This window comes from Anas acuta, chromosome 2 (assembly GCF_963932015.1).
Source record: "Anas acuta chromosome 2, bAnaAcu1.1, whole genome shotgun sequence".
NCBI lineage: Eukaryota > Metazoa > Chordata > Aves > Anseriformes > Anatidae > Anas > Anas acuta.
The window spans coordinates 64,655,771-64,678,564 of record NC_088980.1 but is presented as its reverse complement, the minus strand read 5'-3'; the positions used below and the strand labels follow the sequence as shown (position 1 = coordinate 64,678,564).

General features: G+C 40.8%; 2 protein-coding genes across 4 annotated transcripts in view; one reads left to right on the top strand and one right to left on the bottom strand.

The window, feature by feature from the left end:
* Nucleotides 1-17,932, bottom strand: part of ADTRP (androgen dependent TFPI regulating protein) — a 33,566-nt gene extending 15,634 nt beyond the window's left edge. The window contains exons 1-3 of one of the 3 annotated variants that reach the window (XM_068670528.1): nt 17,360-17,917; nt 10,183-10,317; nt 8,665-8,766 (exon numbers count right to left, since the gene is read on the bottom strand). In XM_068670528.1, the coding sequence (XP_068526629.1) occupies nt 8,665-8,766; nt 10,183-10,317; nt 17,360-17,512 (390 nt within the window). In that variant the 5' untranslated portion in view covers nt 17,513-17,917. Of the gene's footprint in view, nt 1-8,664; nt 8,767-10,182; nt 10,318-17,359 lie in introns of all 3 variants that reach the window. The other 2 variants (XM_068670527.1, XM_068670529.1) reach the window with 2 other exon arrangements.
* Nucleotides 1-22,794, top strand: part of LOC137850495 (CLIP-associating protein 1-like) — a 182,595-nt gene that overhangs the window by 130,280 nt on the left and 29,521 nt on the right. The window lies entirely within an intron of this gene.

Below are 22,794 nucleotides of genomic sequence, written 5' to 3'. Positions count from 1 at the left end.
CACATACAATCCAGAAACCAATTATAGATCCAGAAAAGGTCCTGGAAAAATCTTCCCTTGTGTTTTTGTTATTCTAGTGTCTGATGGTGATGTCATATATTTCTGCCAAGGCAAGTTTGTCCATTTGTGGCAAAATCACAGTGGAATTAAACTGATTAAAGAAGTATGTTTACAAGAACAGATGAGTTCCTTGTGATACATATTTATACAGCAGATATCAGAAGAATGCATAGTTTGCTACCGAGTGCGGAGCTTGCCCTTTGCCTACAACATGTGGTTAGCTTTCCAAATGACTTCCCTCTCATAGCCGACAGACGTTGATTTTGGCAACATCATTAGTGATAGATGATGTATCATAGCTAATCATGTCTGCTGAAAGGCTTTAAAGACTTCTCACATCCTCATCAAAAAGATGTATTTTTTTCTCTCTCATTATTTTTGCCATAGGTCCATGGTTCATTAAACATGCTTTCAACCCTTTTTTGAGTATGCTTTGTATTGTTAAACTGATATTTGACTAAAGAGTGCATTATTTGTATGGGGCCAAATTCAAACACAGAGTCTTGCCTCTTGCTTTAAAAAATAAATAAATAAATAAATAAAAACCCTTAATCATTAAGCTCAGATTGACAGAGATCAAAATACTGGCAAAAATTGCTGGAAACAGTAACTCACTTTTTATTTAAATTAACAGTTTCTCAGTTTCACATATAAACAGTGAAACTGTCAAAAATAATTATCACAGAAGGAGAAAAAAATATTTCACTGCAAGGTAAGGAAAACTGGGTAAAATGATAGTTGTGTGCACTGTTCTGGCTATCAATGAACTGAACTGAATTATAGAACCTTTTTTTTTGTCTTGGTAGGAAACCTGTTAGTACTTATTTTTCTGTTCTTTTAAATGTTAATATTTACTTACCTAATAACCTCTGCTTGTTGAGGAAAGCTTTTAGCTTACAAATTTCGTGGGAATAGAAACATTTTGAATGGCATTTTTTTATTCGTGTAGTGGAAAGATGAAGGTTATGGAACTTATTAACAAAATTATCATTTTGTTAATTAATCAGATTTATCATCTGAATCCTTTTTACAATCTTTTGACTGAAAAATCCTCTGTGGTTCTCATGAACTTTGGCATATGACTACAGGGAAAAAAGTTTCTTGAATGTGTGCTGAACTCCATCTGAAATACTGGCGTGTTAATTCGTCTCCTGCAGAGAAAGATGAAATTATAACATTTTCCTGTTTCTCTCTTTTTTGTTCCCTACCCTATGTTGTAAGTTGTTTCCTAGGATACATTTCAGGTTCATGCATTTAAACTGAGATAAACAGACCTCTCTGGATATTATTTCTGCTGTTGGGTGAGACCACATGGAATTTTTACTTCCCATACTTATTATTTTGAGTAATTTGCCTGTTTATTCAACGTTATATACTTGTTTTGTTGTTAAGAATATAAATAAAAGCAGGTTTCCTAGGGCCAAGAAGACAGGGTTGGGTAGAGCTTTGTTCAGCTGCAGACTCCAGCCTATGCTGAGTTTTAATCACATGAATAATCTCCCCAGAGCTGCTGAGATCACTTATATGCCTAACGCATGCATTTCAGTTTGACTCAGTTCGACCCTGTTTGACTCCAAAGTTGAGGAAATGATGCCATGATTGACCATAGTTTTTTGTTTCTCATTTGTCTGCATTTACATACCCTCCGTGTCTGCTTTCCATTAACATGTGAGATTTTAGCAGGGGATTTTTCACAGTTACCACTGGCCAAACTAAACTTCACTGGGCACAGTCAGACACAATCAAGTGCTTTTGAAAAACTGCCCATCTTTTTCAGACAAATTCTCCACAGAGCCTGTGTGCTGAAAAACTCTTGTGGTAGATACCCATGTTTGTATCTTCTCCACCAGTATGTCACTGCCAGTAAAAAGCAGAAATCTGCTTCAATGTGGTCTTCTGAGATGCAAAAATCCAATGTTCACTGGCTGACTTTTGAAGTGTTTACTCAGTTGTTCAGCTCATTTTTGGGAAAATTCCTATTGTCTCTTCAAATTTCCTTGGGTTATTATTATATTTTAAATAAATATTTACAGAATGTTATCTGAAAATCATAAAACTAAATGGCTTACTGACACCATAGCTTCTATCTAGTTTAATGCTCCTCATAATTTTCTGGATCCCTGTGTGCTGTCAACTTTCTTGGCTTCATCTTGGGGTAAATTCCCTCTTTTGATTTGTTTTGCTATTAAACTGTCTTCATTCAAATTCCTCCTTTAAAATTTTATTTTGTGTTTTGTCCTTATGCATTTTTTTCTTCCTCTCTAAACCTCCCCTTCTTTTTTTAGAGTGGGAGGGGTTTAAGCAGCATTGTTCACTTATTTATTTAAAAGGTACATTGTTTTGATTAAAATACTTAGCTATATAACTACTCTTCTCTCAGAGAAAAGCTGTGTCTATCAAATTTCTCTTATATTCTCAGCCATCAGTGCATGTTCAGGAAATCACAAAATTTTATAGATGGAGCCCCATTACTGAGCAGGTGTGGTACCAAATTGGTTGGGAAGCTATTGCTCAATTTAAGTCCTGCAGCACTCCACCAAACTTTCAGCTACTACTTGTGTCTGCCCTTTCCAATTCCATTTATGCTTATATGTCTTAAAGGCATTATTTTTTCTGTGTTTTCATAGACATGTAGGTAGTTTGGGAGTGTGATTGGGAAAACAGATGAAACATCAGAGCAACTGTACGATCAAAAGTATAGTGGCATCAGAGGTAACATTTCCTGCCTGCATGTATGTATTTCTGTAAAGAAGGCCCTGGCTGAATATCTGAATGCTTACTAACAAATGTTTTGTATTGGTGCAAAAGACAGAATTTTAATTGCTTTTTTTCCTGGCATTAGATGCATACTCTAGGAAGCTGAGGTTGCACTGCAGCTGGAAGCTGACATGGAACTGGAATGACACATCCTTCGCTGCAGAATACTTTTCTCCAGCTGTTCCTTCACAGAGTAGGTTATGGGTACAGCACCTGTGCATGCTGAGGTAGCAGCAGCCAGGGAGGATTCCCTGCCATAATATTTGTCTGTGAAACATATTTTCTCCCTGAGGAAATGGGCTTATGTCAATAAAAATGGAAACTTCAAAAAACATATGTAATGCTGGGAAAAGCTAAGTATCCCATAGGATCCTACTGGACAAAATGTCCAGCATACAGCTAAATAAAAACATCATACGATGGGTGAGCAATTGGCTAACGGGCAGGGCCCAAAGGGTTATGGTGAATGGGGCTGCGTCAGGCTGGCGGGCGGTCACCAGTGGGGTCCCTCAAGGCTCCATTTTAGGGCCGGTACTTTTCAATATTTTTATAAACGATCTGGATGTAGGAATAGAAGGCATTTTGAGCAAGTTTGCTGATGACACCAAACTTGGAGGAGTTGTGGACTCGAATGAGGGTGGAAAGGCCTTGCAGAGGGATCTGGATAGGTTGGAGAGCTGGGCGATCGCCAACCGCATGAAGTTCAATAAGAGCAAGTGCCGGGTCCTGCACCTGGGACGGGGAAACCCTGGCTGCACGTACAGACTGGGCGATGAGACGCTGGAGAGCAGCCTAGAAGAGAGGGATCTGGGGGTCGTGGTAGACAACAAGTTGAATATGAGCCGGCAGTGTGCCCTGGCAGCCAGGAGGGCCAACCGTGTCCTGGGGTGCATCAAGCACGGCATCGCTAGTAGGTCAAGGGAGGTGATTGTCCCGCTCTACTCTGCGCTGGTGCGGCCTCACCTCGAGTACTGTGTGCAGTTCTGGGCACCACAGTATAAAAAGGACATGAAACTGTTGGAGAGTGTCCAGAGGAGGGCTACGAAGATGGTGAAAGGCCTGGAGGGGAAGACGTACGAGGAACGGCTGAGGGCACTGGGCCTGTTCAGCCTGGAGAAGAGGAGGCTGAGGGGAGACCTCATCGCAGTCTACAACTTCCTCGTAAGGGGGTGTCGAGAGGCAGGAGACCTTTTCTCCATTAACACCAGCGACAGGACCCGCGGGAATGGAGTTAAGCTGAGGCAGGGGAAGTTTAGGCTGGACATCAGGAAGGGGTTCTTCACAGAGAGAGTGGTTGCACACTGGAACAGGCTCCCCAGGGAAGTGGTCACTGCACCGAGCCTGACTGAATTTAAGAAGAGATTGGACTGTGCACTTAGTCACATGGTCTGAACTTGGGTAGACCTGTGCGGTGTCAAGAGTTGGACTTGATGATCCTTAAGGGTCCCTTCCAACTCAGGATATTCTATGATTCTATGATTCTATGATCTTTGCATTTAAAGTATATGGGGTGATTAATTTAATGTGCCATATCCCTCACACACACATTCTTTTTCTTTGCCAAAAGCTGAATATAATTGGAAGCTTATGAATGTCCATAGTTGCCAGACAGCTTAAGTTTGAGATACTGTGAAATGAAAACAAATGGAAATGTTTCTCTCTTGTGTAAATATATAAGAATTATTAAGAGTTAAATACAATTGTATAAAGAATCATGTGAGGTGGTCATAGATGAAACTGTTCTTGTGTACATGCTTCAAGCAGGAGTCTGGTTGGAGTGGCCTGGACAAGAAGGTTTTGCTCTATGCATTGATTTTGCACCCCTTCGGTTGGTTAGTGTTGCAGCAGCTTTCCAATGCAGTTATAGAAAGATATAATCCTTCATATAGATGCCCTCATATATGAATAAGAGTGATTTGTATTCATACAACTTGTTTGCTTTTCTAGATGGAGGTAAACCATACCGATACAACACCACATTTCTGTTGATGCAGTTGTATCTACACTAGAAAGGCAATGGAAAAGGAAAAGCTAGATGGCTATCAGAAAAGCAGCTTGTAGATTCCAAACAGCTCCAAGATGAGGAAACGCATAGCACATCTTGCTGGTGTTACTGTCAGGGCATCAGTGCCTTGCTTCAGTGAAGGTCAATTATACTTATCCACCCAGGTTTTTCTTTGACTGTCCTGTTTCTTTTTTTTTTTTGTTTGTTTGTTTGTTTGTTTTGTTTTGTTTTGTTTTGTTTTGATTTTCAGGTGCTGCTTAGCTACTCTTCATCAGGGCAAAGTGCTCAGATACTTAAGAGGCTCAGACAATATGGCTTCAGCAAAGAACACAACAGAAAGGTAAGTCATTTTTCTTCTTTGCCTCTATTTGCCATTGCTTCTTTTTTATTCTTAGCTATTTAGTTTACTAGATCTTCAAGACAGGAAATGTTTATAATTATGTGTCAATAAAGTGCCTAGGACACTAAAATGATGATTTATTTTTTTTTCAAGGAGAGGGGGTAGTATGGCTACAGAATATCTTGGGGAAAAAAAAAAAGCTGGCTAAACCAAACTTAACTATGGCCTAAAAATAAAGGAAAATGTATTTTTTACAAGAAAATATGCGTTTTACAGGAATTGTGCCTTGCAGACAGAAAATACAAACCTCCTTTATGAAAAGACAATTGTACCATTACCACTCTTGTGAATGCAACTGGGCGTTAATGTTGACATGTATCTTTTCTTTTGCTATAGATTAAAATGCTTTGAGCTATCTCTTCTGATCTGCCATTGCTCTTTTTTGTTCAGCATTCAATCTTGTCAGCCCCTTCAAAAAGTAGTATTCCCCTCTATTGCCATTAAGTTGAATAATACATGAATATGATTTTATCCAAGCTGCCTCCAGCAGTTAGTGGCCTTCTGGAGAGTATCCAGATGTTGCTTGAAAAGAGATGACTCGGAAAGAAACAATTTTGCTTGACAAATGTACCAGTGCACCTTTGTCTCAGCCATTCAAAAAAAAAATACGTTATTGTGTTGGAGACATAAGTAGTTTTTTGTTTGTTTGTTTGTTTGTTTCCCTTCATCTGTGAATCTTAAAGTTTTGTATAAGGACAGCAAAACACAATTATCCCAGACAAGCAGAAAAGGAAGCTGAGACACAATCTTCATGGTAAACTCAGTAGAAAGGCAATGAGAGAAACCTAGGTATCCGCTCCTTTCAGCATTAGCAATCTTCTCTACAGAACAGGGAATGTTTCAATTGAGGCTGCAAAAACATGCCTAAAATGTAATGCACTGAATGACTCTGGACTACCTGGTGGGCAATAACAGCTTCCCACTTTGAGAGCAGTGAATGTGAGAAAAATAAGTGGCTAGTTCATTTTTGGAAGGAAAGTGCTGAAGCATCACTGTGTACTCAAGAGCTTCATATTCATGAAGTGTTTTCATATGCTTATTTTTTAGTTTTACTCTTTGGTTGCATAATAACATATGCTTTCCCTATTTAGAATGTTAAAATAGACCAAGATAAAAAAAAATAATAACAATCTCACTGCAAATTATATGGCACTGACGTGTATTGCTGATACACTGGTGTCTTTTTCCACCAAAGCCAGGTAGCTGCTGCCTCAATCTGCTATGAAAGGTCCGTAATCTCAGAGCCATAAAGCATAGCAACCTGCAAGAAAATGAACCCCCCAAAAATAGGCATCTGCTTGGTAATCAATACCTAGACATTATCCCTTAGAGTGTCAGTAGCTCACCATATCTTCGCAGTGAATATTTTGGATTGGAAGAAAGAAATGCCTCAGCTAAAACTGAAGACTTGAATGCTGTTGGGCTGGAAGGAAAGCTTTCTGCAAAGCTAGAAGGAAGCTGCATTCTAAAGTGCACTAAAGATTTATTTTCAAATCTTTATCATTATTAGATGATTCACCTTCAACAAAAACAGCTTTGCTACCCAGTGGTGAGGAGAAGGTGGTAGGACTACCAAATATTTTCATGGGACTGAGCAGATCATTTCTGAGTGGCTGGTTGGTGCTGTGGCTGCACCCTGGCCCTTGCTTCAGAGCCATGCAGCGTAGCACGTTATAGCCTGGTAAGCTAGTGATTTCAGCTGATTTCTAAGGTGCTCTGCTGTGGAAAAGTGTCCCAAAACATATGGATAGTCCATGCAGGTAACAGTCGGAACTCATGGCAGGTATCTTGCACTCAATAGCTACTGGAAGGAAAATTTCCCACCCAGGAACTGTCAAGCACAAGATACATGCAGTATACTAAGAACTTTAGAAATAAAATACTAGGTTGTGGTAGAAGTTTGCTTTATGTGAAATTTCTCTCACCAAAATAATTTTGAGGAAGAATTGTTTTCCTTTTTTAACACTTGTTTTTGACATTTCTAAAATGGAAAAACTTTTTGTTGTTGTCAAAATGACTCTGTTATGAAATGTAGATGTAGGTAAGGTAAGAAAGAAGTTATAAGGAATACATTTTAGGAGTTTATCTGAATAATTCTTCCTCATGAAATGAAAATGTAAGTTCTAGTACCTCCTAACCTTCCCATGTCATAAACAAATGTGGAAATGGAAAGGGCAAATTCTCAGCTGTGCACCAGAGTTAAACAAAAAGCAAAACCTCTCCTCTCATCACTATCCTGTGCCCTCCCCTTCCCCAGTTCATCTTCTGCTGTGAAGATTTTGAACTTTGACCAGTCACCAATATCAAACTCTGGACCTGAAAACTGTGATATTGAGGGCAAAAAAGAATCTTTTCTGGTGGATGATGGTTTTAAGAAGGAGCAGTGTGGAGCAGTGGAGGTTTGGATTGCTTAAGAGCCCCAGTGGAGATGGATTGGTGTGCAGAGAGCAGGTGATAAGGTTAAAAGTGCACAACGACTGCAGTTTATCACTTGGATATCAGCAATGCGGACATGCCTATGTGTTTTTGGATTCCTAAATAAGCTTATCTCAATCAAAGGGCTGTTCAAGACCTTTGACAAGTTTACCTTTCGAATGCCTTGGGAACTGCTGCAGTGGGTTGCAAAGTGTATTTAAGAACTGAAATCTGGAGAGAAATAAGACTGGGACTTCTGCGCTCTTATTTCATACTTTCTGGCTCCTCTGATTCAGTCTAACACTGAACCTCTCCCTTCTCTCCCCCTTCCCATTAGACTTATGAAGCCTCCCTGACCTTACAATCCACCCACAGTTTCCATGTTACTGTCATCCTTTTTACACTTGACTGATGAGAAATATGTGATTATTCAACACATCATAAAAACAGCCAGAGCAAATGAAGGAGAAATCTGGAAAGTATTTATAGAAATCTGTAAACAATCATTTCAATTCAGCTATTCAAAGCTGTGCACACATTAGCTTATTAGCTGTTGAGCCATCGGATTCTTTGGTTCTTTAACCTTATTTAAAAACTAAGAAGCACTTTGTTATACTCAGAGACACTTTGTATTTCATATATTTCTGTTTGCAGAGATGATTTTTTTTTGAGTTACAATAACCAAGAAGTTGTTTTTTTTTTTTTTTTTTTGTTTGTTTGTTTGTTTTTCTGTGACTGCACAGTGTTTCAGTGGCTTCAGAGGTTTGACTAGCAATGATTCACTGACATTCCTGGTGTGCTAAAAGGCTTCTTGAGGCAACTTCAAGCACGCATCTGTTTGTTGTGTACAGCTCAACATCAAAGTCAGATAAGTAGGAAGGAGGAGGTGAGAAAGAAGAAGCTGTGAAACTTTTCTGGAAAACCTAACCCAATGGTTTACACACACATTGGTAACATAGTAACCCAATGGTAACACACATTGCAAAATCTCTCTTCTGAGCAAGATGCAGGGATGTTTCTTACTCACCATAGCATGATTTAACCAGAGCGGAATGACTCCATCAAGGCTTTTGGGGTAAACTAGCTCTCGGTTGTAGGTATACAGTGTCCAAAAGGATATAGACACAAACTGGAAACAAAATACAAAAAAAACGATATTTCAAAATGAGAGAAATATAATTGATGAGATTTGGATAATGCTTTCATTTCTGAGAAGGCAAATATCTCCTACATGGAAAACATTGATATTGCCAGATAGTTTCCTGTATCTCACCTTACTACATAAAAAAAAAAAAGGAATTTACACTGAGGTGCCGTGTTCTGAATTGATATTGTGAGAAAATGCTCCTTTATAAATTGCCAACACTGACATTTTCTGTGGAACATGTGATTAGTTTTAAACTTTTTTTTTTTTTTTTTTCTGATAGAATTTTTGGATGGTCCAAAAGTTCACCTTTGATGGATTGGCGGTCAAGCCACAGCACTTGTTCAGCTCAGTAACAAAGTAAGCCCTTGATACGACAGATCACCTAAAACTTATTTTATCTTCACAATTCATCTGCCTAATTCCCGATTTGCAAATGCAAGTTTCATGGTGGGCACCCATCTTTTCCAATAGAGATTTTGTAGTGGGAAAAGCTAATGGGAGGAAACACACTCTGGTATCAGCTACTAACACCTGGAAGCTGATCTGCATTTTCATGGCTCAGCTTTGTGTTCGAGCATACTTTGTGCCTCCTGGAAATCAGGGGTTTGAGATGCTGGAGAAAAGAGACCACTCTGTGCCTCTGTCCTGGTGAAGATGCCTGGGGGTTAGGATAGCAGCATGGTGAATACTGCTGTGCAGTAAAGATAAATTACCAATCACATTGTTTCCATCTCTGGCAGGATTTCTTTAGTGAGCCAGCTGTCTGAGCTGCTTGTGGACCAGATTTAAGAAGTGCTTCTCAGCTCTTTGAGATTCAGAGGTGATTGCAGGCTTCACTCACAACCAGCAGCACCTACATGTTAAAGTAACCCATTGGTTCCAATGCCCAGCACGAGATGAACAGCACTATCTGTGAGGGAGTGGGTGGTCCATGATCTGATGAAGGCTATGACTATAATTAGTGTCCTCTGAATCTGTTTTTCTCTAATGTGTATTTAAAGTCATACTGGAGTCAGAGAAGGAGGTGTCAGCTTTTGCTGCATCCTAGGCACCCTCTCATATCCTCCTGGCCCCCGTTGCCCTTCAGAGAAATGCCCTAAGTGGATAACTCCAAAGCTATTTGGAACATAAGATTAACAGAGAGGTTATACTTCACTCTTTGGGGTCAATCTCTGTTCATTCAGGGACAAACACCCTAAAGTTTTTACAAGAGGCTTTGCTTTCAACCATGAATGCAAAAGGTTTACACAAAGATCTGAACACCATCTCTTCTTCTAGATAGTCCAAATCCATTTTGAAAGAGTAAAAGAGTCTACAATTCTTATCTGTTTTACGTATTTGCATGTTTTGCTATACACATTTGTGCAAACATTATTTTTATATACAGAGGTTACTTACTGTGGACACTGGGAAAGCCAGGACACTGAAAAGAAGGTCTCTGCTGGAAATTATGCACTTAGCACATCGCAGTTTCTTAATTAGTCTCAACACATCAGCCAGGAAGGACACCCCATAGAAGACAGCCTGCAAAACCTAAAGTAATTACATCTAATGAGGGAAACTCATCCAGCTTTAATTAGCATGTTCCTCAATGAACTCAGTTCTTGCTCTTCAGGGAGCTGTTTTGTTTGTGAGCTGCAAGCCCATGTGAGGGAAATAGCTTTTGGCTAAATCCTTTTTTTACTAACTGAAAGTGATTAAATAAAGTATTCTGGGAGATAACTTTAACAGTATCTTGTTTAATAGACTGAACAGAGATGTGTGATGTGATTCAGATGGGAGGGGTGTAAGGATATGTTGAAAGCCAGCTCCTTCATGCTTTATATGTTAATTGCTGTGTTCAGTGTATCTAAGGAGGACCAGGACAGAACAAAATTTGGAATATGATAGGAAATGCTTCCTGGAAGAGAACTGCTAGATAGCTTCTCCCATGGCTTAGTCGACATAAGGCCTTCTTTCTGGGGACTCACAGTGCAGCTGATCTCAGAGTCATACAAGCCAAGTAGTTCAAAATGCTCTAACATAAAAATTAATTGCAGAAGTTACCAAAACCAAAACCTCTTTTGCTGAACTCAGGAGGATTCAGAAAGTCGTTTAAGTGTTTAGAAGGAGAGATACAGACTTTACTAAATAAAACTGAATAAGCTAAACTATCTATAACTAATTAATTTTGGAGTGGGGAGTGGTCATTATATCATTTGCAAGTTGTGAGTGTGGGGATGTTTGAGGAGGGTGCTAGGAGGATTTTGTAAATAATCAAGTGCACCATGACAAAACAGAATTCTGTGAATTTTGTATGAAATTATGCATGAAATTGTCAGAGTATTGGGGTTTAAACCAATGTTGCTTTTCTGATTACTTTGTTTTCTCTCATAACGCTACACAGTGAATCATGCAGAACCAGATGCATCGGACACACAGAGCCTACCAGAAAAGCACTTCTTCTGCTATCTTGCATTCAGATAGCCGAGTCTAGTTTGGTTCTTGTAACTCACGGGGTAGCCTCTTCTTTTTAAGGCTCGGTTGGTTCCAAGTGATGCAATATGTGAATTCAGCCTACTGCAAATGCTGGATCAGATGTTGATGCTTAACTGGAAAGAGATTGTTACAGCTTTCAGGATGAGATCTCTTTTGCCATGATCTTACTCTGAATCAGATGTTTATTTTGAGAAAAGTATCTGAAGTTGTGGTTTATTACTTCATTAATTTCTGAAGGAGAGAGAAGGGTGGTGCTTGGGAGGGGACAGAATTAGTGCAATGCTTTTACATCAGAAATCCCCGTTATTGAAATGTCTGAGGGAAGGCAGGGACTGATTTCACCATGCTCATCTTTGTACAAGGGCTTCTGCAAGCCTTTACAGAAGGTTTTAGAGACTGAGTCTTCTTAGGGAGCAAAACAACTGTAGATTGCATGACCAAAGCATCCCTGCATTTAAATGCAAGTTGCTCCATCTATTTCCCAGCTTCCTGGCAAAGAGGAAGAATGTATCCTTCCTTCTCTATCCTTTCCGCAGTCAAGATGGTCATTGTGGTAGACTGCAGCTGGGTGCCGGCAGGGTGGGCTGGTGGAGCATCCCCCCTGCCTTCATGCACCCACAGCAGTGCAGGTACAGATGAGACAACGCTGGCTGTGTGCTTTCTACAGGGTCACTCAGGACAAGGTAGCAGAGGTCATGCACCACCCAGTTCAGCTGTAAAACCTCAATGTTTCCTCTCAGGAGCATGGGGTGAACAGCCACGTTTTTACATAAAAATACACATATGGTTTTGTTCAATTCCAAGGCACCCAAACCATCTCTTTTGTGGTTTTCTCTTCATTATCACAATTAGCCTCTGTGACTCCAGGCACAATCTCAGTCCCTGGGGATTCAACTCTCCAAGTCATGGGTCTGGTTCAGAGAAGTACATACTGGGGAGCAGTGTGCTTAGAGCAAGCATGTGTTCAGCACAAACACGTGCCCAAGTGCTTGGCCTCACCAGGACACTAAAACAAAGTCCTTGAAGAGCTAAGAAAAGAAAAAAAAAAGAAAAAAGAAAAAAGAAAATTAAAAAAAAAAAGGCTCTTGTTACACCCTGTAAGCCAGCAGTAACTTTCCGTAAAAACAGCAGTAACTTTCTGTAAAAAGCATGAAAAATGTACATGAGGGTGGTGACAGTGTGGTGACACACAGTGACTAAATACCAATAAAGCAGTGAGGGAGAGGCATGGTTCCCAGAGGATGAGGCTGTTATTATCTTGTTCATGGTCAGCCTTACATTAATCATGGGACAGGGGTAGGCTTCTCCTTCCATCCCATCCCTTCAAAATTAACTAAAACAAACATATCTGAAAAAAACAAAACAAAAAACAAAACAAAAAACAAACAAACAAACAAAAAAAAAAAAAAAAAAAAAAAACAAAAACCAAAAAACAGATAGTCCCAAAACAGCCCCATTCTCAGTCACATGCAGGGGAGGACAATATTATCTTCTGAATGGAAAATATTTATCTAAATATGTAACCTGACCCACTTCTCTGGCTGAGCATTAAGAAGAGCATCTCCTGAACAAGTTGGAATTCAGTCTCGGCAGCTCATTTTTGTGCTGCTCATAGCTCTCTACTCATGCCCATGTCTACCCATGTGTGGATTCAAAGGGTTACAGTCACTGGGTGATTACCCTGTATTTTCAGGAGAAGAATAAGTTTCAGACCAAAAAAAACACCTATCTAGAATCATTCCTCTGGCAGGATGAACCACTGGTAGGCTTGAATCAGAACTCCCAGCCTGCATTTTTCCAAACTCAGGCTTGTTCCTGTAAGAAAGGTATATCCAAATCTTGCAGCCCTTCACTAGTGGGAAAATGTTGACATGAAAAACAAACAAACAAACAAAATGAAAACATTAAATTATTCCAGATGTCCTGTGAATTTCCCAAACAGCAGTGCTGGCGCTCACCAAGACATTGCAGACGATTGTAGACTATAAATCCACTGGCTGAAAATAAAGAGGATCCCCTAAGGTATTCCCACATGAACAGAAGGAAGACTGGAAGCATTCAGAAAGCTAACAATTAACCCAAAGAGGAGAATATGGTTATAATTATCCCTATTGGAGAGATGTTGTTTTCCTCTACAGATCGTGTACAACTTCATGGCACTAGGTGCTGTAGAAATGCTTCATTTGCAAAAAATCAGTTTGATTTTTTTGCAAACTAAGAGTCATGGTGACAAAGGAAAACCTTAATTTTCATCTCTTGCACTGATCAAAGGGGTGTTTTTGTTTAACTAACCTGTCATGATTTGCTTTGAGATCTAGCCATGTGTGTATATTGAATTCTCAAACTAGTACAAATAAATTAGGCTCCAAGCTCTTTATACTTTAAAGGGATATAAATCTAATATTCTGAGGGGGCTATTAGATATAACAGTCAACATTTAGTGTAGACAGCCATGTATTCACAGGACAACAACCTGGAAAATGTGTGTACTAAATGTTGGGTCTATATGGAAATAAGTAAAAAACAGCTTTCAGGAGAAATGAAAATATTTAAATTATATGAATTATATGAGACAAAAGCATAAGGAATAAGACGGGACAGGAATGCAATTAATAGTTTTTAAGGGTGCAGTGTGCTCATTATGCAATGATTTACTAATAGATTTACAGCAGCAAACAGATTTTTATGAGCTCAGCTATTTAAGGCAATGAATGATTCAGCTTATGCTGTTTTGTATAACAGACAAATGAATATAAAACTCTTTTTATCTGTTATTTCTGCTGGTTTAATAGTCAGTCAATGAACTTCTTTGGTAGAAAATCCACTTATCTTTTTTTTTTTTTTCCTGCAAAAATATTTCCTTTCTGAATCTTGATTGCTATGATCATTAAATAGATAAATGAATCTGGAGTAACATGAAAGCTGTCACCCTCTTGGGAAAATCACATGATTAGCAAGGCATTGAATGAAGTGCTAGAAGAGGATCATATCTAGAAGAAATTCCTCCAGCATCCCTCCAGCAGTGCTAGGAGTCAAAGTGCATTTTCATCCCCTGGAAAAATTGCATTTCCCAGTATTTCCATTTCAGATCAGAGTGAGCTTGCTACATCAGCTTTTTGCTGAATGGAATTTCTTGCCTTTTTAAAATGCAATTCCAAATTGTTAGGAGGAAATTTTGGGGAAAATTTCCAAGCAATTCAGCTGGCCAATGTGTGAAGCCAGGCAATGACGGTATGGCAGGAAACAAATAGAGCTGGACCAGAGCTCTAAGCATCTGGCTCTCAGAAAGCTTCAAGGGCATGGCCCAGCCTGGTGGTTTTACTGAATAGGCACAGTCCATCAGGAACCTCTGAAACACAGCCCAGCTGTGGGCCCCATCCCATGCAGCAAAGGGACTACCAGATATGAAAGAGTAATCTTGTACCTTTTCTGTGTCAGAGCACAATAGTGTCTTCAGCTCAAATCATCTCCCTGTTGGCTGACACCTCCATTTTGGAGTTAAAACCAGATCAATAAGTGGTTAAAGAAGGGAGACAAAGGACTGGAGAAGTGCAACACGGCATTTAACAAGCCCTGAGCTGTTCAGCAGACTTGGAAATGAGCGGGGCAGCAGCAAACAACAGGCAAAAATAAGTGTTGGTAAATGCAATGCAGTGCATTTCAGGGGAAAAAATAATAATAAAAAAGGAAAAAAAACTTCAATTACATATTTTGGAACAGTGGTTTCTAAATTAACTGTGATGATTCAGGAAATAAATTTGGAGCTCACTCTGGATAGGTCTCACACTGATGGCTCCTTGCTCATTGTTTATCAAAAAAAGAAAGTAGAGAGGTAAGATTTTTTAAGAAGAAACATACAGACTAGGAAACACCTTAGGCCACTGTATAAATACATGTTGTGCTCATAGCTTAATCACCGCAGGCTGCCCTACTTACCCCTTCCTAAAACTAAAAAAATGATGGAGAAGGGCAACAATGGTGCTTTAATGAAAGAAGTATCTATTTGTGAAGAGAGATAAAAAAGACAGACTTTCAGCTTGGAGAAAAGAATAACTGGGGGAAGGAAACCTTGCAGATACATCTAATGAGCAGCAAAGAGAAAGTGAACAGGGACGGACAATTAAATTGTAACACAGAAGTGAAGGGGCACCCTATTCAGCTGTCAGGAAGCAAGTTTATGCCAACAAAATGAATTGTTCTTTCACGGAAGGCATAATTGTGTTGTGGAACTCATTGCCATGGAATAGGGAAGGTACCAGAAGTATAAACAAGTGAGTTTATTCCTTTAAATAGATGACAGGTAGTCTTTGAATAAGTACTAGTTCTCTCAGCCTGCATTTACCTTCTGTCTGGGTCTGTCTGGATGCCATTGGAAGGCAAGCTCAGAGGGTAGAACTGTGGAAAGATTATTTTACACCTACACATACTCTTGTCTTGTGCAGCCTTTACCTGATCACTGTTCGTCACTAAGGGAATCTGGATACTAGTTTCAATGGATATTTCTGCTTCCCAAAATGCCAAGACAAGGGCCACTTGCTTTCTCCTCTTGATCTGCTGCTTTAGGGTTCTGTCACATACTGGGTGGTAGATCTCATTATAACTGTGCCTGGGGATGTGGGATGGAGGTGCTCTTTTGCCTGAGGGTATGGCTGGTGCTTTAGTGGAGACAGCTTTAACCAAAAACACAAAGAAGAGGAGCTAGACCTACAGGGAGCAGCCTGTCTTCCATTGGACTTGGCTGTTAGTGTTTTAGTCTACTGACATATGTTCCAGCAGGAGGAACTGGATATTCTTAAGGTTGTTGCACCCTTTCCATTCAGCTGCTGGCATTTCAGAAAATAATACATGTAATAATAATTTCTGAAAACTTCACAAAAAGTCCAAGTGTTGTGTTATGAAGCTAATTTAGCAACAAACCACACATAAGCCATCCTGACAGCAGTGACATATATGCCCTCATCCTTCCACAAGGTGTCCACTGAGAAAAATAGAAAAATCCCATGGGTCCCTGAAAACTGGGATGGTGTTGGCCACCTCTTGTGCTTTCATTGCAAATATTTCCCAGAATCACAGAATGGTTGTGGTTGGAAGGGACCCAAATCTCCCAGATCCCTGAGGGTGTCTGAAAGCCAGGGACCCTTTAGACTTCCATTGAACATCACTGTGGTGTGTCTCTGTCTGAAGAGTAAAAGATAAATACAGCTGTACCCAGGCCTCCCATTGGTCTTTAGCTCTGACACAATGGATGAAAGACCAAAGGGACCTTCATCCTTTCAGGTTAGATAGTGTCCCAGAAATCTGTCCGCTGAAGAAACCCGCTCCCCACGCCCAGTTTTTCCCGCCCCACTGCCACCACCCCAAGTCACTTGATGTACCATTTGGACTGTAAACACACTCTCCCCCTCAGACTATTTCACATCCTTTCATTTTGATTTCTTCCTCATGAAATGCTAGTGTAACAGGAGAACACATTATGGTCCACATTTTTCCCTGTAATTTTAGGAAATGTAGCAAAGAGTTGATAACACTATTAAAACACGCATAATTGTATCACAAACATACCTCTCTAGGCTGGAATTTCTTTGCCTCATGCTCTAAACTGATTTTCAAACTAAGCATGTACTCTGACTGGCTAAATTAGCACTGTGCATTGCTTTGTTTTACCTTTTCTTGAATATACAGGTCACACACAATCTTATAGAAATGGAAGACAAACTGCAAGCAGCATTATAATGTGTATTGCTATTGCTTAACTATTAATTAACAGTTAGACAGCATGCATCAAAGTCACATATCCTGGCTGAACACATTCTACCTTTGTGCCTCTATTCTTACTGGTAGCTCTTCTCTTTTACAAAGAAGCAGCTAGCTCTGGAGTACATACTCTAAAAACCAGCAGCTTGCCAACCCGTATTCTTTCTGCATAAAACCTGTGAATACATTTCATTGCACAAGCATAGATACCTATTTAGTTTCCTTTGGGGTATAAACCATTAAAGGAAGCAGTTTAACAGCAGCAAGTCTACCAGCTGCATGTATCTTGAGGCACAGATGGCAGACAAACAAATAGACATATTGTACAACACGATTTGCTTACCAGATTGAGGACTGTCAAATATTTCCACTGGCCACCATAAAGGAACACTTCAGATGGCCGTTCTTCTGTTCTTAGACATGTGATTGAATAGATGACAAAAAAATACCAGACAAAAGCAAGGCAATGGTATGCTGTGAGAGTAGAGATTTCCATGCTTTAGCTAAAAGCAAGTGATAATCAGTCCGAAAGAAGCTTTTCTCTCAAAGTCCTCAGTGGCTGTGCATGGGAAATGGCAGGACAGGAGAGTTTGCTTTGGAGCAGACTCGGGCCCCTTTGCCACTTGCTCTCGAAAGGAATATTCACAGCACTGTGAACTTTGCTTCTGTTTTTTTCCCTTTTTACTGCAAAGATAGGGGGAGGGAGAAGAATAGGCTTATTCCCTGGATTTAAATGCCTTGCTCAAGATTAGTGAAGATTAGTTGCACAATTACATAAGTTTTTTAGATTTTTTTTTTTTTAAAGAAGACGGGGGAGCTTTGCTACTTATTTTGTGTAACTGGTTGTTGTGCTCTAGGCAGTGAGTGAAAATAAGCAGCACTTTACTTGCTTGTAGCTAGCAGTGTAGGCATGTCTCTGGCTTACTTTAAGAAGCCTTTGTAACTCTTTTCCCTTGTGCCAAAGGAAGAAGTGGGAAACACAGCGGTCTGTGAAAGAGAAACTGAGTTGTTAATAGGCTGTGGAGGTGGAAAGGAAGCTGAGAGGATTAGTAGGCAAAGGTTCTCCAGGTTGAAAAACACTGAGTGTTGACATTTTTTATGGGAAAAGGCTCGGCCTCCTTCGTGCTGCTGTGTGCAGCTGGAGTCCCTCACACATGTGCGCAGCAGGGCAGCCAGAGCCTGAGTCACTCTGAACCTCCAGCAGGAATGGAGACATGGGGTGAGGGCTTTGGGTGACAAAATCTGAGCCCTTGCCTATCGCCTTCTTTTCTTGCTGTCTTCCATCTTCAGACTACCCCTCTTCCCAGATGTGACTGGATGGGGCAAGAGTAAAGCAGAGCAAAAATGGTACTCATACCATATTCATAAAATTAAGTTCCCATGGAAAAGCTCATTTTTCCCTCCCCTTCCACCTTGCCAAGCTGCCCTAATTAGCACTGGAAAATGCACACAGCTTTTTCTGGGCCAGAGTCCCTGTAATTGCAGTGCTGTTGGCAAAATTTGCCACCCAGGTGTTTTGCTGTGCCCAAGCCTTGCCCAGACCTTCTTGTGGCAGGACATGGCAATTGAGTGTTCCTCATACTCTACAGAGGCTGTCCCCCTGGGCAGGGCTCAGCTTCGGCCAAGCAGACTGCATTGAAGTGATCTCTCTCTCTTTTTTTTTTTTTTTTTATTTTCATTTTTTTTTTAATTCTCTTTCCTCTGTAACTGGCCTGGAGGGAACATTGAGCAATCTGCTGTGTTTTGAGTTGTTTTGGTTTTTCTCTTGGATCTTTTTTCCCCCCTGATACTAGACATAAGGCTCCTTGTGGGATGATTTCCTACAAACTCAGACAGTGATGTGCATGCATGTAGGAAACAGTCATCACACTAAATCATTTAAACATCCTCCCATGCTTCACTGACTTCTCCCCTAGTTCAGATTACCTGCATCCCAATTCCCCAGGCACTCCAGCCATCACAACCCAAATGGATTATTTCTGCCTTAAGAAGGAAAAATAAAGATGTAGATAGTCTTGTGGTTGCTTAAGGATAGATGAGAAAATCCCTTGCCAAAAAAAAAAAAAAAAAGTGAAGAAAAAAGATGGGAATATGGTTTGGACTCTGACAATGTCATTGGCCTTTTCTGAGGAAATACAGTAGAAAATAGTTTTCAATTACTTTCACAGGCTGTCTGAGGAGAGCAAGCGCTGTCATGAGCTGCTTCCTCTGTTCCACCTGGTTAAGACTCATCCCTATGACAAAAGGTAGGAGCAGAATAGGAGAATGGCATGGAAAGGCCATTTTTATTAGTGATTTGCAATGTCAATGACACCAGGCCTTCAGCACTTAACAAGTTACCTTCACACCAGTCTTTTTGATGGTTTTGCTATAGGACAACTTTAAAAACAGGAAGGGATGTGCTTCTCCTCAGCAGATGCGTGAATTCACAAAAATGAATGTAGATGCATGCAAAATGGCAAGGTATGTTTTTCTTTTGTGGAGGATTTTGGCCAGTAGGGCTGAGAAGGCGTGAAGTTTGGTGACAGTTTTGTGATGTGGACACCTGTCCCACAGACTGAAACCATCTGCTTTGTTTTCCCATATACAAGAAGCAGGATACATATCCTTCAGCTTAGCTAAGGGATGTAAGGGATGAAGTTCCACCGTAGAAAAATCACAAAGAAAGGATGAGTGCCAGATAGGCCTGAAGTCTCTCACGTTATGCTTCATAGAGCCTTTCTTATCTCACTGCCAGTGTGATGCAGAGAGCAAATACACTGGAAAAGGGGTTTGCCTTCTCCCCATTGGTGTGAACATCTACTCAAGGTTCAGTGGAACAGGAAATTAAACCCAAAGCCTTTTTCACAAGGGATGGAGGGACTTTCACAAGGAAGGAAGAGGGACCACATCAGGATAAAGGCAGATGCACTGCTACAGATTAAGTTGGACAGGTTGGGGAGATCCATTTTCCATCTGCTTGAAACCACACCCCAGCTCAAATGTACTGCTCCCCTGCAGCTGAGCCACATTATTGCACCCTGTCAATGCTCCCAGCCTGCTGTAGGGGCTCATCTGGTTTGAGCAGTAATAGTTGACTTTGTACTAAAGCAAATTCAGAGCTTGGTCCATTAATGTGATCCAGCTGCAGCACACTAACAAGTAACCAGCATTGTAAATCACCTTATGCACACAAAATAGCCTCTGCTCATGCCCTCTTCTAGGAGAGAGAGTTTACCCTTCTTTGCCCTGAAATGGGCTCCACTGATTGGCATGGTATTTCCAGGCTATCAAGCAGTCCCCTTAAGCCCATTATTGCCATGCAGGGCCTAGTTAACACTTCCACCAGTCTCTAATGAGACTGAAAAATAGGAGCAATGAGCACTCGTTCCTATGACGTGTGTGTGATTATGTATGCAAATGGCCTACAAGGTGTAATGCACAGAAGAAGCTCTGCTCTGGGACCTGAAAGCTGCCCCTGCTGCTAGAAACAAGTATTCCTGCTTCCTCATGGGCTGGTAATTTATTTAAAAAACAATGAGGTGTCTTTCAACTATTTTCTGATATTTTTGTGCTGGCTTATTTTGCTTTCTGCCAGGGCTGCATCCATTAATGCAAAACAAGTAAGACCAAGGCAGAACATTGCAGGCAGGTGACTGCAGTTAAGGACGGGTGGGAGGAAAGGATTCAAAATCAAGACTAGGAAAGTGGTTTGGTTTTGTTTGTTTGTTTGTTTTTGAGGGAGTTGTCATTGGGGGAGGTGGAAGGAAGGAAAGAATATGAAAACAAAGCTTTGTCTTTGTGTCTAGCTTCTTTTTCAGGTGGTATGCTCTAGGAACCAGGGACTTACATGAAAATGGAACTTGTCTTAGGTGGATTTTATTAGGTGAACAAGACATGATGAGTGGGGCAAGTACAATTTTGTCCAAACTTTCTGACGCTTGTTTCTATCATGAATGCAGTTTTATTATCCTACGCCTGGATTTAATTGCTTAATTATTTTTTAATTTACTGCTGTCGTAAACTGACTTGTGTTAAGGGTGGCATTCCTTGAAAGCGGAACCCAGGGCTGTTCTTCTACAGCATTTTCTGTATGTTACATGAGCCTGTCCAGCACTGATATAGCACATCTCTTCTCAGTTCTGGTTTTGTTGTGGATAATGCATGAGTATACACAGAAGACACATTTTCTAAGGAGTATTAGCTAAGAAAGCTTTTTAGCATGTAGCAGGAGGCTGCGTGAGCCTTGTCCCTATGGATGTTTGTAATAACAGTTACAATAATGATTCTCTGACTGTCCCAATCTATGAAATGAAATATAACTAGCAAAATTGCAAGCCTGGTGTAGTCTCCTCTAACATTCTCAGATCCTGAGGCAAGCTCTCAAAACTCACGTGGTTAGTGTAATGCACAAGATTTAATTCTTTCCAATCTTATTTGTCTAGGACTTCAGTAGCTTCTAGGGATCTGAGTTTCCTAGCTCTTCTTTACAGTTGTGTGAGAGACAAATGTAAAAATGCTCTATCTGCTAATAAAAGCCAAGGGCCTTGCCTAACTACATGTCAGAGTTAGCAGCAACCAATAAAAATATCCTGAGAGTTTGCTCCTTCTCAGAACTTTATTGAACAGAGCTACTCCAACCTGCTGTTTATGGAAAGCAGAAAAGTTCAACTGTTGAAAGAAAGCTTATGCAACTTTCTGCATTGGCCTCTCATCTTCATCTTGCATGAGATTTTATTTATATGTATATTTAAGGCCAAGACAGAAAGTGATTTATATCACATAATCACCTAGGTTGGAAGAGACCTCCAAGATCACCTAGTCCAACTGCTGACCTAACACTAACCAGTCCTCCACTAAACCATATCACTAAGCTCTACATCTAAACATCTTTTAAAGACCTCCAGGGATGGTGACTAAACCACTTCCCCGGGCAGCCCATTCCAATGCCAAACAACCCTCTCGGTAAAGAAGTTCTTTCCAATATCCAACCCGAACCTCCCCTGGTGCAAATTTATCCGCTTCCCCCTCATCCTGTCACCAGGCATGTGAGAGAACAGACCAACCCCCACCTTTCTACAGCCTCCTTTAAGGTATGTTTAGAGAGCAATAAGGTCACCCTTGAGCCTTCTCTTCTCCAGGCTAAACAATCCCAGCTCCTCAAAAGACTTGTTCTCCAGACCCCTCACCAGCTTTGTTGCCCTTCTCTGGACACACTCGAGCACCTCCATGTCCTTCTTGTAGCAAGTGGCCCAAAACTGGACACAGTACTCAAGGTATTGCCTCACTAGAGCTGAGTACAGGGGGACAATCACCTCCCTAGACCTACTGGCCACACTACTTCTTATACAAGACAGGATGCTCTTGGCCTTCTTGGCCACCTGAGCACACTGCTGGCTCATATTCAGCCGACTATCAACCAATACTCCCAGGTCCTTCTCTGCCAGGCAGCTTTCTAACCACTCATCTCCTAGCCTGTAGCACTGCTTGGGGTTGTTGTGCCCCAGGAGCAGGACCCAGCACTTGGCCTTGTTGAACTTCATGCAGTTGACCTCAGCCCATCGGTCCAGCCTATCCAGATCCTCCTGCAGAGCCTTCCCACCCTCAAGCAGATCGACACACGCACCTAACTTGGTATCATCTGCAAACTTACTGAAGGTGCACTCGATTCCCTCATCCAGATTACTGATCAAGATATCAAAGAGTACTGGCCCTAGTACTGAGCCCTGGGGGATGCCACTAGTGACCAGCCTCCAACTGGACTTGACTCCATTCACCGCGACTCTTTGGGCCCAGCTT